This window comes from Grampus griseus, assembly GCF_964374135.1.
Source record: "Grampus griseus genome assembly, chromosome: 14".
Taxonomy (NCBI): domain Eukaryota; kingdom Metazoa; phylum Chordata; class Mammalia; order Artiodactyla; family Delphinidae; genus Grampus; species Grampus griseus.
This window is the reverse complement of record NC_139008.1, coordinates 29,423,512-29,437,574: the sequence shown is the minus strand read 5'-3', so window position 1 is coordinate 29,437,574 and position 14,063 is coordinate 29,423,512. Positions and strand designations below refer to the sequence as shown.

At 37.4% G+C, this 14,063-nt stretch overlaps 1 protein-coding gene across 1 annotated transcript in view; it reads right to left on the bottom strand.

The window, feature by feature from the left end:
• GSPT1 (G1 to S phase transition 1) overlaps nucleotides 1-14,063 on the bottom strand; it is a 35,941-nt gene that overhangs the window by 11,810 nt on the left and 10,068 nt on the right. Inside the window, exons 2-11 of the mRNA XM_082670884.1 lie at nucleotides 10,504-10,548; nucleotides 10,344-10,385; nucleotides 9,153-9,380; nucleotides 7,650-7,683; nucleotides 5,934-6,011; nucleotides 4,658-4,838; nucleotides 3,579-3,733; nucleotides 3,259-3,399; nucleotides 2,119-2,212; nucleotides 1,193-1,273 (exon numbers count right to left, since the gene is read on the bottom strand). Coding sequence (XP_082527010.1) covers nucleotides 1,193-1,273; nucleotides 2,119-2,212; nucleotides 3,259-3,399; nucleotides 3,579-3,733; nucleotides 4,658-4,838; nucleotides 5,934-6,011; nucleotides 7,650-7,683; nucleotides 9,153-9,380; nucleotides 10,344-10,385; nucleotides 10,504-10,548 — 1,079 coding nt within the window. The remainder of the gene's footprint in view (nucleotides 1-1,192; nucleotides 1,274-2,118; nucleotides 2,213-3,258; nucleotides 3,400-3,578; nucleotides 3,734-4,657; nucleotides 4,839-5,933; nucleotides 6,012-7,649; nucleotides 7,684-9,152; nucleotides 9,381-10,343; nucleotides 10,386-10,503; nucleotides 10,549-14,063) is intronic.

Here is a 14,063-nt window from a genome sequence, read left to right as displayed (position 1 = left end):
GAAAACAGGTAACAGTTTCTTAGTAACACGTCATGTGCAATTATCAGCAACTGAGCAGTCAGAAATAACACAAAGGAATAGCTTGAGATTTTTGCATGTTACTTAATGAAACCCTCTCCAATAATGAAGAAATTACAATAAGGTAGAAAGAAAGAGTTAGGAACAGACCCATTTATGATAAAGGCAAATCCTCTTCTCCCAAAATAAATCAGGAACATAGGTTAGACACATTATTTTATAGTACCCAACATAACGATGTACAAAAAATAAAAGGAAGCTAATTATATCATGATTAAAGCTGAGTTTTCATCCCTGGCTCACTTACTAATCCAGTGTGTTAACAGAAGCAAGTCACTTAATCACTTCAGATTTCTATTTACTTCCTGTAAAATAATGGAGTTGGACTTCCCTGGTGGCACAGTGGTTAAGAATCCGCCTGCCAATGCAGGGGACACGGGTTCAAGCCCTGGTCAAGGAAGATCCCACATGCCGCGGAGCAACTAAGCCTGTGTGCCACAACTACTGAGCATGTGCTCTAGAGCCCGCGCACCGCAACTACTGAGCCCACGTGCTACAACTACTGAAGCCCGTGTGCCTAGAGCCCGTGCTCCACAACAAGAGAAGCCACTGCAATGAGAAGCCTGCTCACTGCAACTAAGAGTAGCCCCTGCACGCAGCAACGAAGACCCAATGCATTCAAGAATAAATAAATAAATAAACAAAAACGGAGTTGAAGCTTTCATGATGATGAACCTTTTTTTTTTTCTTTGCGGTACGCAGGCCTCTCACTGCTGTGGCCTCTCCCGTTGCAGAGCACAGGCTCCGGACGCACAGGCTTAGCGGCTGTGGCTCACGGGCCCAGCCACTCCGCGGCATGTGGGATCTTCCCAGACCGGGGCACGAACCCGTGGTCCCCTGCATCGGCAGGCGGACTCTCAACCACTGTGCCACCAGGGAAGCCAGATGGTGCACCTTTTAACTCTAACATGGAGCTAATACTGTCCCTTCTCCATTTGTCAATAAATAACATCACATATTCTTGATTAAATTTTGTACTTGACATTAATAAAACATAATCCTGGATTTAAAAAGTTGTTTCTTTTAAGGAAATCCCTAAGACTGAAAAGTTCTGGCTCCTTGCTAATATTTTCAAGAGAAAATTTAAATGAGCAAGAGCATTACTAATTCTTACCTTGTTTGGCATCATAACAAGCTGCTGACCTTTACAAATAGATCCTGATTCTAGCTTTCCCAGGACCACAGTGCCCATATCCTGTTTAAATTTAAAATGAAAAACCAAATGTCAGACTTCTATTACTACTCTACAGCAGTTCAACAACCCAAAGTGAAATCTTGCAGGGCTTACTCATAAAAGAAAATCTTTAGCTCAAGTGGTAGAATGCTTAGGATTAATCTCAAACACAGGTAAATACTCTATATCTGTGTCATAAGCATATGTATAATTATAATACTGAAAAAAAGGAGGCTTAGGATTTAAAAAGAAAGCACACTGCAGGAGACAGGGCAGAATTTTGTTTGAAGATCTGAATTATTTGTTCAAATTCAGGTTCTCTCAAAAATATCTGAGACTTTTCTCTCTTTTATAAAATTGGAAAAATACTTGTTCAAGAAATTTAACATGAAGCTAATCAAAGAATGAAGTGTTTGAGAAGGGCAAAATATTACATATTGATAGTGCAATACTTAAAAACCTAGTTAAAAATAGTGAAGCTTATTTTTTTAAAGATTAACATCCAGTTGGTTGGTGAGGCTATGGGAAAACTAGCACTCATATACTGCTTGCTGGTGGTCATGTAAGTTAGCACTGTATTCTGGAAGGCTGTTTGTCAGTATCCATCAACGTTAATACACAAACCCTTCCAGCAGTTTTACTTATAGGAGTCTCTCTCTAAAACTGATCATTGGCTCACTGGAAAATAGCTGAAATAAACTAAGTTTGTTGATTAAATTATGGTCTATCTATATCACTGAATAATATATAACCATTAAAAAAGAGACATCTATGTTATGTTGTTAATTATTAAAGTTATTTCATAATTTAAAACAAAACAATTTATCACCTCCCATAAAACCCAAGTTCTTGAACATTTTGGGTACCTTGTACTTATCCACAATTGGCAGCCTGATTGGTCCATCAACTGATCTACTGAAGTTTGGCAAATTATCCAGATATGGAATAAATGGTAATCCACTGAGAACATAACAATATCCATTAAAGAGAGTCAACATAAATGTTAAAGTTTTAAGAAATTACATGACTCTAACTTTATACAAAAAAAAGTGGTTATAACAATATTTCCATTCTACCCATGTAGTCTTCTCATTCAACCTTTTTATTATCCAGTTCATTTCACTTATTCCTCAGAAAAATTTAAAAAAATAACAAAATAGCTCAGTATAATGAAAAAGCTTCCCCATAAACTTATTTTATTAAAATTGAGAAAACTATTTTATGGCAAATAACCCACATGTAATAAAATGACTCCACTCTATTACTTAATTTTTATGGAGTTTTCCAGCTCTGAAATCAGGATTCTATAAAATATTAATAGTTTCCCCTTTAAAACTACAGTATATGGATTGGGAGGCTTAATATTGCCAAGATCGCAATGCTCCCCCCAAACCAATCTACAAATTCAATGAAATCCTTAGTAAAATCCCAGCTGCCTTTTGGCAGAAATTGATGAGCTGATCCTAATATTCATATGGAAATTCAAGGGACCCAGAACAGCCAAAATAATTTTGGGGAAAAAAATAACAAAATTCAAAGACTCACACTTCCCAATTTAAACACTCATGAAGCTAAAGTAATCAAGACTTTACCTTACAAAAAATTAATCCAAAATGAAACACTCCCCTAAGAGCTTCAATAGGCTTAAATGAAAATAACAGGGCTAACTCTTTATGACCGGATTAGGCAACACTTCCCTAGGCATGACACCAAAAGCACAATTAAGAAAAAAAATAAACTAGACTTCATCAAAATTAAGACCTTTTGTGCTTCAAAGGACACCATCAAGAAAGTAAAAAGACAGCCCACAGAATGGGAGAAAATACTTGTAAATCGCATATCTGATAAGGGACTTGTATCAGGTGAGTAAAGTACCCTTAACAACTCAATAACAAAAAGACAACCCAATTAAAAGACAAAGGTCATGGTATTATTAACGCCAAGGTTACAGTCAATATTTTCTTAAATTACTTACTAAGACACAAACGTTTAAAAAGGTTACTTACATGTACCAAGGACAGAAATCTGATTGCTCTTTAAGATTTGCTCCAGTCAGTCCTGAGCAGGGCATGAAGTGAATGTCCTTTTTGGGATTGAAGCCAACTTTTTTCAAAAACGGCACTAGTTTCTCTTTACATTCTTCATATCTATTAATATTTATAAATAACTCAATTATAATGTAAAGCAACTGAACTCTAGTTTCAACACTACACAAATTAAGGTTTAGAAAAACCCCAGGGGATAAAAAGCATACAGTAACAAAACCATCCTTTATTCCACTAACATGTCTATTAAAAAAAAAAAACAGTAAGACATCCAAACTTACCTCTCATTGCTCCAATTTACTGTTGGATCATCCATCTTATTAATAAGCACAATTAAGTGTTTTACACCTGCTGTCTTTGCCAACATTGCATGTTCTCTCGTCTGTCCTCCTTTTTCAAATCCAGTTTCGAACTCTCCTTTCCTGGCAGAGATTACCTATTCCAAGAAATTAAACAGTTTATTCTTACACGTTCAGGTACACTCTTCTAGCAATAAAACATCTTTCCTTTCAGTTTTATTAGAAGCTTCTTCCAAGAAAATATAAGTAAATTAGTTATAACATACATACTTTTGAACATCACAATGTCTAAATGCTTTAAGATTTTGGTAAATGTTTCTTGATTCCCAATTTTCCAAAATCTAGTACGCCTTTATATTTTAAAATTCTATGTATGTGATTTAGTGCTAGTACACTGACCACCCCCCGCCAAAAAAAATTGCAAAATGACTGAAGACCTTAAAACGGATAATTTCTTATTCATTTTTGTACCCACAGTACATTTATTGACTACAAAATGGATTAGGCTTGGCAGTCAGTGGACACTAATTTCTGGCACAGTAAGAGGTAATAAAGGGCAGAGAAAAACTGGAACATTTTCATGAGTAAATCAAATTATGAAGATTTATTGGGCAGATTAGAGAGACAAAAGTGAAAATTGTGACTATGTATATATTATAGTTCACTGTAACCTAAATTCTAGCTTTTAGAAGGTAAATTCAAATGTTTACATTTTAGGATTTCCCTGGTGGCGCAGTGGTTAAGAATCCGCCTGCCAATGCAGGGGACACAGGTTCAAGCCCTGGTCCGGGAAGATCCCACATGCCACGGAGCAACTAAGCCTGTGTGCCACAACTACTGAGCCTGCTCTCTAGAGCCCGCGAGCCACAACTACTGAGCCAATGTACCTAGAGCCCGTGCTCCTCAACAAGAGAAGCCACCGCAATGAGAAGCCCACGCACCGCAACTAGAGAAAGCCTGCGTGCAGCAACGAAGGCCCAACGCAGCCAAAAAAGAAAAATTTACATTTTAAGTTGGGCTGTTAACAAATACACAGATGAATTGGAAATGTCTTCCCTTACCAGTACAGCCAAATCTGCTTGAGAAGCACCACCAATCATATTTGGGACAAAACTCTTGTGGCCAGGGGCATCTAGAATTGTAAAATGCTTCTTTTCCGTTTCAAAATAGGCACGACCCACTTCTACTGTTTTACCCTTGTCTCGTTCTTCCTGATTTGTGTCTAAGGCCCAAGATAAGTACCTGAAATAATTTTAAAATAAGAATAATACTGGTAAGTACATGAAAGTTTTAAAAACATTCTTCTACCAACATTTACATCATGAACAAGACTGGGTAGAAATAAAAATTAAATGACTAAAACTTGTATTCTTGTGACTCAAACACTCAGTGCTTTTATATATATCCAGTGTCAATTATATATTCTATAAGCAAACATTATGTATGAGAACAAGCTGACAACAAAGAAAGATTATTTAGTACCAATGCCAATATCACCATGAGTTAAGTAATAAGTTCCTTTATATTTCATTTTAAAAATCATCTAGCACAAAGTATAATACAAATAAGGCTGTCTAAGGGTATCTTTCAAAAGTAAAGGCCACTAATCCACCATTTGGGAGCAATGGTTACTTGCTAAAAATTATTTTGATATTTCTTCGCTATATAAGAATTACTTATATAAATTTAAACCATCTCTAACAGTAGGTGTTAATTTAGATGACATCATCTGTATTTCATAGTAAGTAATCCATTTTTTAGTATTATACTGATTAGGATTTTTTCCCTTAACACAGAAATACAATTAAAAAAAAAAAAAAGACCCTCAATGTCCTATTTAGATAAAGCTTGTTAACTTAAATAAGGTTAGAAAGAAGAAAAAAGCTGACCCTTTCTCTCACCATGCAAAGGCAACCACTGTCAATAATTCCATCTATTCTTTTTTCATTATTCACATAATGATCATACCCTAAAGTACTATTATGTTACCTGCTTTCTCCCCAAATTCCACTGTAACATCAGTTCTATTCCTGGTTCCTATAAATTCTATAAATGAAATTTTAGTGGCCAGATAATGACTTAATTAAATAGATATTTTATAATTTATCCCACAAGCCTCCTATTATTATCCTGGATGTTTGGATATTTCCAGATTTTCTCTGGGTAAAGTTATGAAGTCATCAGGAACTGATCTACTAGGTAGTATGAGGGGAAGGGAAACTTTTCCTTTGTTATGACACCATTTTAGACCTCATGAACTTACATCTTAGTAGACTACAAAAGCATTAAGTAGGCAGAGTTTCCTTAAAAGTAATTTATAGTGTCATAAAAGTTTACCAAGTTTCTCTGTTTTTTTCTTTAGCTTCTCTTTCATATTTCTCAAGTGTCCTCTTGTCAACCATTCCAGTCAAATACCTGAAAATGTTGAAAGAAAAGAGAACATTTAGTTACTCGCAAATTATTCAGTTGTGAAGTGAGGAAGCCTTTAAACCTCTTTTGAGTGGAATTTGAACTCCACAAAAAGCTACTTTAAAGTACAAGTTCCACTGGGATAGATGCTGAATTAACGTTTCAGTGGAAAAGATATTTACAGTCTCAAATTACTTCCCCCAAGATAATGGGGAAAAAAATAACTTTCCAGTGGAGAATTCTGGCAGACAACACCTTAACTAAGTAGTCATGGCTATTATCACCAGTAATAAATAAAACATACTGAATATTGCTATTTTGTGCGCCCTGATAGGATGCTCTGTTAAGAGCACAACATACCTTCTGTGACATTCTTATCCAAAATGCATACCCTCTATCTAATTGTTAACATCAGTCAAACCCAAATTGAGGAACATCTCATAAAATAACCAAATAACACTCTTCAAATTATGAAGGTCATGAAAGACAAGACTGAGAAAATGTCACAAGTTGGAGGAGACTAAGGAGACGTAACAATTAAATGCAATGTGGAACTCCAGAACAGAAAAAAATGACACTGGTGGAAAAACTGGTAAAATTCCAGTAAGATCTGTAGTTTAGTAAACAGTATTGTGCCAGTGTTAACTCCCTAGTTGTGATGATTGTACTATGGTTATTTAATATGGTAAAATTAGTTGTATAGCAACTCTGTACTGTTTTTGCAACCTTTCTGTTAAGTCTAAAATTATTTCAGAATAAAAGTTTAAAAAAGCAAATGTAAATACTGTATAAAATAATTCCAACTGTTGTCCAAGCAATTATGTCTTACTAATACATTTCAATATTTAATATTTTAAAAATATTAGTCAAAATGAGATTATAAATTTTTAAATAATTCTTTAGTAATACCTAACTGCTTCCCTTGACTCAATCCAAATCAAATCCTGTTCTTAGCTTTAGTCTCTATGTGTTGTTCTCTGCAGTCATCTACAGTGCATACTTCTAACCATTTTGGTATAGAATCTTGGTGAAATGCCAATGAAAATTCCAGCCCATAAGCAAAAAATATACACTCTCCTAAAACACAACATCAACTGGGCCTGTCACTTCCTTCCACAGAGCCTTAGGTAATAAGGATTCCTGTGTAACGGCCTGCTTTAGGGTCTGTTGTGGAAATTTTCGAAAGTAATTGGCAAGATTACTGATTAAGATTACTTAACAAGGCAAGAAGACAATGAAGATATGCCCTCTGGATCCTCTGATGACACAGTTTAAAGAAATGAGTCTAATTTAGGAGAGATTAAAAAGACATTTTAATTATTTTTCAATTCTAGAACACATCACTAAAAGTCAACCATGGCATTGTCATACCTAGATACCTTCTGTATGTGTGATTAAAAAAAACTATTCAGCATGTTAGCCAGACTGTCTGATTAAATCCACATATATTCAAGGAGTTGATGAATGAGGAAAAACCAGTTCCCCAGATTCATTATTCCCAAGAAAATCATATTTAAAGCAGACTAAGATTTCTTATAATCTAGGGTTCTATATTTTTATACACAAATCTAAAAGACAGCTATTAGAAATACATTTAATTAATGTTCCATGAGTCTTAAGATATTTAACAAAAAATATACTTACATTATTTGTCCTCCAATGGTTGACTTGCCAGCATCTAAAAAGTAACAACATCATCAACAATAGGCAAACCACAGGTGTAATAAAAACAAAACAAAACACCATCACTATCTAGGAATACAACTAAAGTGGTTTAACATCATAATTACAGCTTGAAAAAGCAACTGCAATGATAGGAATTCGGGTCATAAGCTCTGGTTAGTCACCTTCTCCCTTTGAAGCTAAGACCCCCTGCAGCTCTACAGTGACTTAGCGCTACTTTACTGATAAAGAAAGAAAGACTTTAACAGATTGCTCCTTGACCTTCTGCAGCAGCAACAGAATGTGAATTACCCAAGAGGAGCCTCGAAGGAGAAAAAAAGTAGCCAAAGACCCATGAACTACATTTAGGTAGTCTGCTTTTTCACTTTTAGCCAGTATAGATGTTCCTTTACAAATTTCAAAGGAGTTCTTGCTACTAAAAAAAAGTAGAACGGTGTATCGTCAGGTCAAGGCAGAGATAAGATAAAGGGAAGAAAAAGGGGCACATAATTCCCTTATTTTCTTCTCACTTCTCTCTGGCAAGTGAGATTGGCAGAGAATATCTGAATAAATGAAATAGGGTTTTGTTTTGTGTGCTAAACCAACAAGCTGACAACATCCAGAAGTTACTCCAAATTATTCATTTTTTGCACACACAAAATTAAACTACCTAGTAAAGTTAATACCGCAAAATCAACTGAAGTTCACACAAAAAATATAGGTACATTTTCTATATTAATTAACAGATGTCGTAATATGTTGAGCCATCATCAGTGGTCTATAGACCAGTTACTCATTACATACAAACATACTGAAGCTTATTTTCTTCCAGCTTCCATGCCATCACAACCTTCAAAAATAAAGCACTGGCAATGTGTTGCCAGCTAAAAAAAAAATCTATTGAGGGCTTCCCTGGTGGCGCAGTGGTTGAGAGTCCGCCTGCCGATGCAGGGCACACAGGTTCGTGCCCCGGTCCGGGAACATCCCACATGCCGCGGAACGGCTGGGCCCGTGAGCCATGGCCACTAAGCCTGCGCGTCTGGAGCCTGTGCTCCGTAACGGGAGAGGCCACCGCAGTGAGAGGCCCGCGTACCGCAAAAAAAAAAAAAAAAATCTATTGAGTTAAAAATCAAGACATTTTAGGGCTTCCCTTGGTGGCGTCGTGGTTGAGAGTCTGCCTCCCGATGCAGGGGACTCGGGTTCGTGCCCCGGTCCGGGAAGATCCCACATGCCACGGAGCAGCTGGGCCCGTGAGCCATGGCCGCTGAGCCTGTGCATCCGGAGCCTGTGCTCCGCAACAGGAGAGGCCGCAACAGTGAGAGGCCCGCGTAACACCAAAAAAAAAAAAAAAAAAAAAATCAAGACATTTTAGATTAATTTAGTTCAGTTTCACGAAACACTTCCAAGTAGCTAAATAAGATGTTCTATGTTTGATGTACCCAATAACTTTGGTCATTTCTTATCACTGCTATGAGTACAACTTACCTACATGCCCAATGAATACTACATTTACGTGTTCTTTCTTAGGAGCACCTGGTGGTGCAACCACAGATTTAGGTTTTGGTATTTCCTCTTCCTCCTCCATCATTTCCTGGGCACTTTCCTCTGTGGGCCTTCCATCTCCCAAAGAACCACCCCCCGGCTCTGCTTCACTTATTTCTTCTTTGTGCTCCCATGATTCTTCTGGGGACATTTCTGTCTCCCCGTTTTCTACTGAAATAAGACATTTTAGCTTAGTATTCCGAAAAACGTTTATCATCTGTACTTTAAAACACAGATGCTTTCAAATAACAAATAGAACTTAACATATTCAGTTCCATTTCCTAACCTCTAGTGACACACAAGCAAGAAAATCTCTTTCACAACAGAAACGGACAAGCTAGCCTCCTCACTGCTGACATCAGAGCTCTGACTCAGAGACTAGAAGAGACTATTTTAACGTAGCATCTTCATAAGGACAAACAAAACATGAACAGCAGATCCAACATTCCTAACAGCCCAGTTATTCCATCGTCAAGATGTCCTGACAGTAGAAGAAAGGGGAAGTTCCAAATCAGAATACAAAAAAGTGTGAAAAGATTTAGATCTTTTCTTTCTCCTCTGCAAGTAACAGAACTTTGATATCGACGTTATTAATCACCTTGGGAATATGAAACCCTTAAGGGTAAGAACATTACAAAAAAGAAGAAAATTTTCACAAAGTAAATGGATCAAGTACAACTATTCAAACTGACTTTTGCATTTCCTCCATTCAATTCTTTTATATTTGCTATCAATAAATTTATCATGGGGCTTCCCTGGTGGCGCAGTGGTTGAGAGTCCGCCTGCCGATGCAGGGGACACGGGTTCGTGTCCCGGTCCGGGAAGATCCCACATGCCCCAGTAGGGGCTGGGCCCGTGAGCCATGGCCGCTGAGCCTGCGCGTCTGGAGTCTGTGCTCCGCAATGGGAGAGGCCGCAACAGTGAGAGGCCCGCGTACCGCAAAAAAAAAAAAAATAAATAAATTTATCATGGCAGTATTAATGCCCAATTAGTTCTGTTTTCTAAATCCTAACAGCAAAGATTCAGTTTTAAATGTAGGCATTATAATAAGCATAACACTTACATTTGTACCTTAAATCTTGAGAGTGAAAGAGTTTCATATTACTGTATTAATATGGTCAGAAATTTTCTTACCAACAGGTTCTGAAAGTTCCATGCTAACAGCTGAATTTGAACCTAGACAAGAAATTGAGATATAATATATATTTACAAAATAGTATGTAGCTTTACGCACCACAGACAACTTAATGTTTTCTGAATTAGATGTTCAAAGAGTCACATCATAGAAAATTACCTTCACACAACAATGACTGTTCCTCTTGAGAAGGTTCCACAGGTGCTGTTTAATAGAAATAGCTTCTATTAAAAATTGAGACCTATACATCCATTTTAATTATCTTTTAAAATACAGGAAAAATAGAAGTTCAATAACAAAACAAAAACCTCAATAATTCAGAACAATGGCAACTAATTTAGGCTTTCAAATTAGAAGCCTCTGTTTAACTTATTAAAAAATCTACCCATCACAGCCAATTTTAAAACATTTTCAGTAACTAAAATGTATTCACAAAACCATGTTTATTCTCTGAATTTGCTTCATAAACTTTTCCTTTACAGATATTATAAAAGTAATCTACAGCCCAGCACAGATCAAATAAGTAAGATTCTGCTCAACAAATACACATTACTTCTCTAGATTCTCCCTTGGTAGCTCTAGCCCAAGAAGGCAATGATCAGTCCTTTTTAAGATTCTATAATCATATGTATTATCAAGAACCTTGAATAAATTCTATTCAATACCAATAAAATTAAAAGGACATTCATATAGTCTCTGAAATGCATATAGGCCCTTACATCATCTCATAAAAAGTGACTACAATGATGCCAGTTTTGTCATATATTAGAATTCTAAGGTCAAGCAACAATCCAGTTTCCACAAGTGTCATACTGCAAATCTTATGACATCACTGGAAGAGATGTATGTGAAATATACTCTAATACCCCAATACATAAGTTTATTTTTTATATCTGATAAACCTAAATGATACTCCAATATCTAAGTACTCTTGCTTTAAAGAATACACAAGGGCTTCCCTGGTGGCGCAGTGGTTGAGAGTCCACCTGCCGATGCGGGGGACGCGGGTTCATGCCCCGGTCCGGGAAGATCCCACATGCTGCGGAGCGGCTGGGCCCGTGAACCATGGCCGCTGAGCCTGCGCGTCTGGAGCCTGTGCTCCGCAAAGGGAGAGGCCACAACAGTGAGAGGCCTGCGTACCGCCAAAAAAAAAAAAAAAAAAAAAAAAAACCACAAGATGCACAAAGACATCAAAGAATTTGAAGTCACATGAATCCTGCACACCAATAAAGAATAACCTGCAAAACTCACATTTAAAATCATTGCTCAGAGGACACGGGGGGGGGGGGAAGGGTAAGCTGGGACTAAGTGAGAGAGTGGCATGGACATATATACTCTAACCAAATGTAAAACTTATAGCTAGTGGGAAGCAGCCGCATAGCACAGGGAGATCAGCTCGGTGCTTTGTGACCACCTAGAGGGGTGGGATAGGGAGGGTGGGAGGGAGATGCAAGAGGGAGGAGATATGGGGATAGATGTATACGTACAGCTGATTCACTTTGTTATAAAGCAGAAACTAACAAAAAAATTAAAAATTTTTAAAAATAAAATCAACACTAATATTGTATTATGGAATAGAATCTGGAATTCTACAGCTGCAATTTTATTAGATCTAAAATAACTGAAATACATTGTTGATTTGTGTGAAAAAAATAAAATCAATGCCCAGAAAGTATTAACACCCATAAGTCAACAAAATTTTGGGCCCAATCTTCAATAACATGAAGTGCTGAAGAAAGTAATTCCTGGGAATTCCCTGGTGGTCTAGTAGTTAGGATTCCAGGCTTTCACTGCCATGGCCCTGGGTTCAATCCCTGGTCAGGGAACTGGGATTTTGCAAGCCAGCACGGCATGGCCAAAAAAGAAGAAAAAAAAAAAAAAATGTAATTCCTATCCCTGAAAGGTAAAGGGCAACCAATTTTTTGAGGAAAGAAGTGACATACCAGCCAAGTGTTACTTAGGAGGATCATTCTATGGTAGTGCACAGATGAACCAGAGAGGTAAAGACTACAAGGCAGAAAGACCAAAAACACTACTTATAAAAAGTATGCCATCAGGACAAGTAAGCAGTACAGTTAGAGGAGGTGTTAAGTGCAAAGATAATGGGAGCAATATCTGACAGGAGTAGGAAGAAAGGAAGTATGCAAAGTCTAAGATGACCCCAACTTATGTGGTTAAGCAGGGTATTTTAACAGAAACTGGGGGGAAAAAAATCCTTTGAACTCGGTTTGGAAGGTAACAGGAATTGTACTTCAGACGTAATATACTTATTTTGTTTTCCTATTTAAAAAGTTTATAGGTAAGATAAGGAAAAACTACTCAATTTTCAGAGAAAGCCAGGCAGTGCTATAAATGAATCAAGTTCACATACCACCCTAGGGATGGAGGAGGTGGCACAGGGTAGTAGCAAGAGGGCAGAACTGAGCTGACTCCTGGCTTTAAATCCTGGCTTGTCATTTATAAATTATGAGATACAATTATTTCACTGGAATCATGGAAATGGCATGCCATCTGCCAGACAAGATTAAATGAGAGAATACATTTGTATAGTATCAATTAAATAACTTGTGGCACCTAGTAGATATTCAACAAATATGAGTCTCCACCTCCAAACATGACTGAGTATCAATTCAATTCTATCAGCTAACATGCACTGAGTGTCTATTATGGGCTAGACAAGGATAAGAAGCACTCACCAATCCATACAGTGCTGGAGATAGGGGTGAAGTTGGTGGCAAATTACCCTAACTCCAGTTAATTTTTATTGAGCCCTTATGTGCTAACTGCTATCTCATTTAATTTCCCTGAAGACCCTATGAAATAGATAACTACTATCTAACATATCAGACTCAACTGGGCTTTTCCAAGTTATGTAAGTGTCATCTTGCCCTTCCTCAGACAGACAGCCCCTGTTGAAAATCACTCAGAAAAAGTAAACCGAGGGCTTCCCTGGTGGTGCAGTGGTTGAGAGTCTGCCTGCCGATGCAGGGGACACAGGTTCGTGCCTCGGTCCGGGAGGATCCCACATGCCACGGAGCAGCTGGGCCCGTGAGCCATGGCCGCTCAGCCAGCGCGTCTGGAGCCTGTGCTCCGCAACGGGAGAGGCCACAGCAGTGAGAAGCCCGCGTACCGCAAAAAAAAAAAAAAGAAAAAGAAAAGAAAGAAAAAGTAAACAGAGTAAGTGATGATGTACAAATATTTTAAGGCAGGAAAAGACTGAGATGACTGGTATGGTGGGCTCTCCTGTCACTTATTAAGATGACCCAAACTGCAAGTGAGCAATGAAGTAGTACATACGCCTGATCACCTAGTTCTAGAACCAACTCTTAAATTTACAAGTATACAATACATGCATTAGGCTGTAAGGCACTTCTCATGACAGTGACATCAGTCATGAAATCACCCCCATGGATGCATAATGCAAAATCTGGTCATGGTTTTTCAAAATATCTTAACTTTTATAGTATGTTTGTTTTAAGTTTATAAAGCTTACAGAGTCAAGTACCAAAAGCAATTAAATGCTTAATATACACCTCATGATATTATTAAAGGGGCCCCAAATAAGAAGTTGACCATAGTTTTCCCATAGTGGAAAAAAGCTTTCCATGCATTCAGACCACGGATAACATTATAAACTTAATAGCAATGCTAGAGACATCTGCAAAGTGATGGATGTTTTGGAATAATGAACCAGAAAAATCAGAGATATAATAATAAGA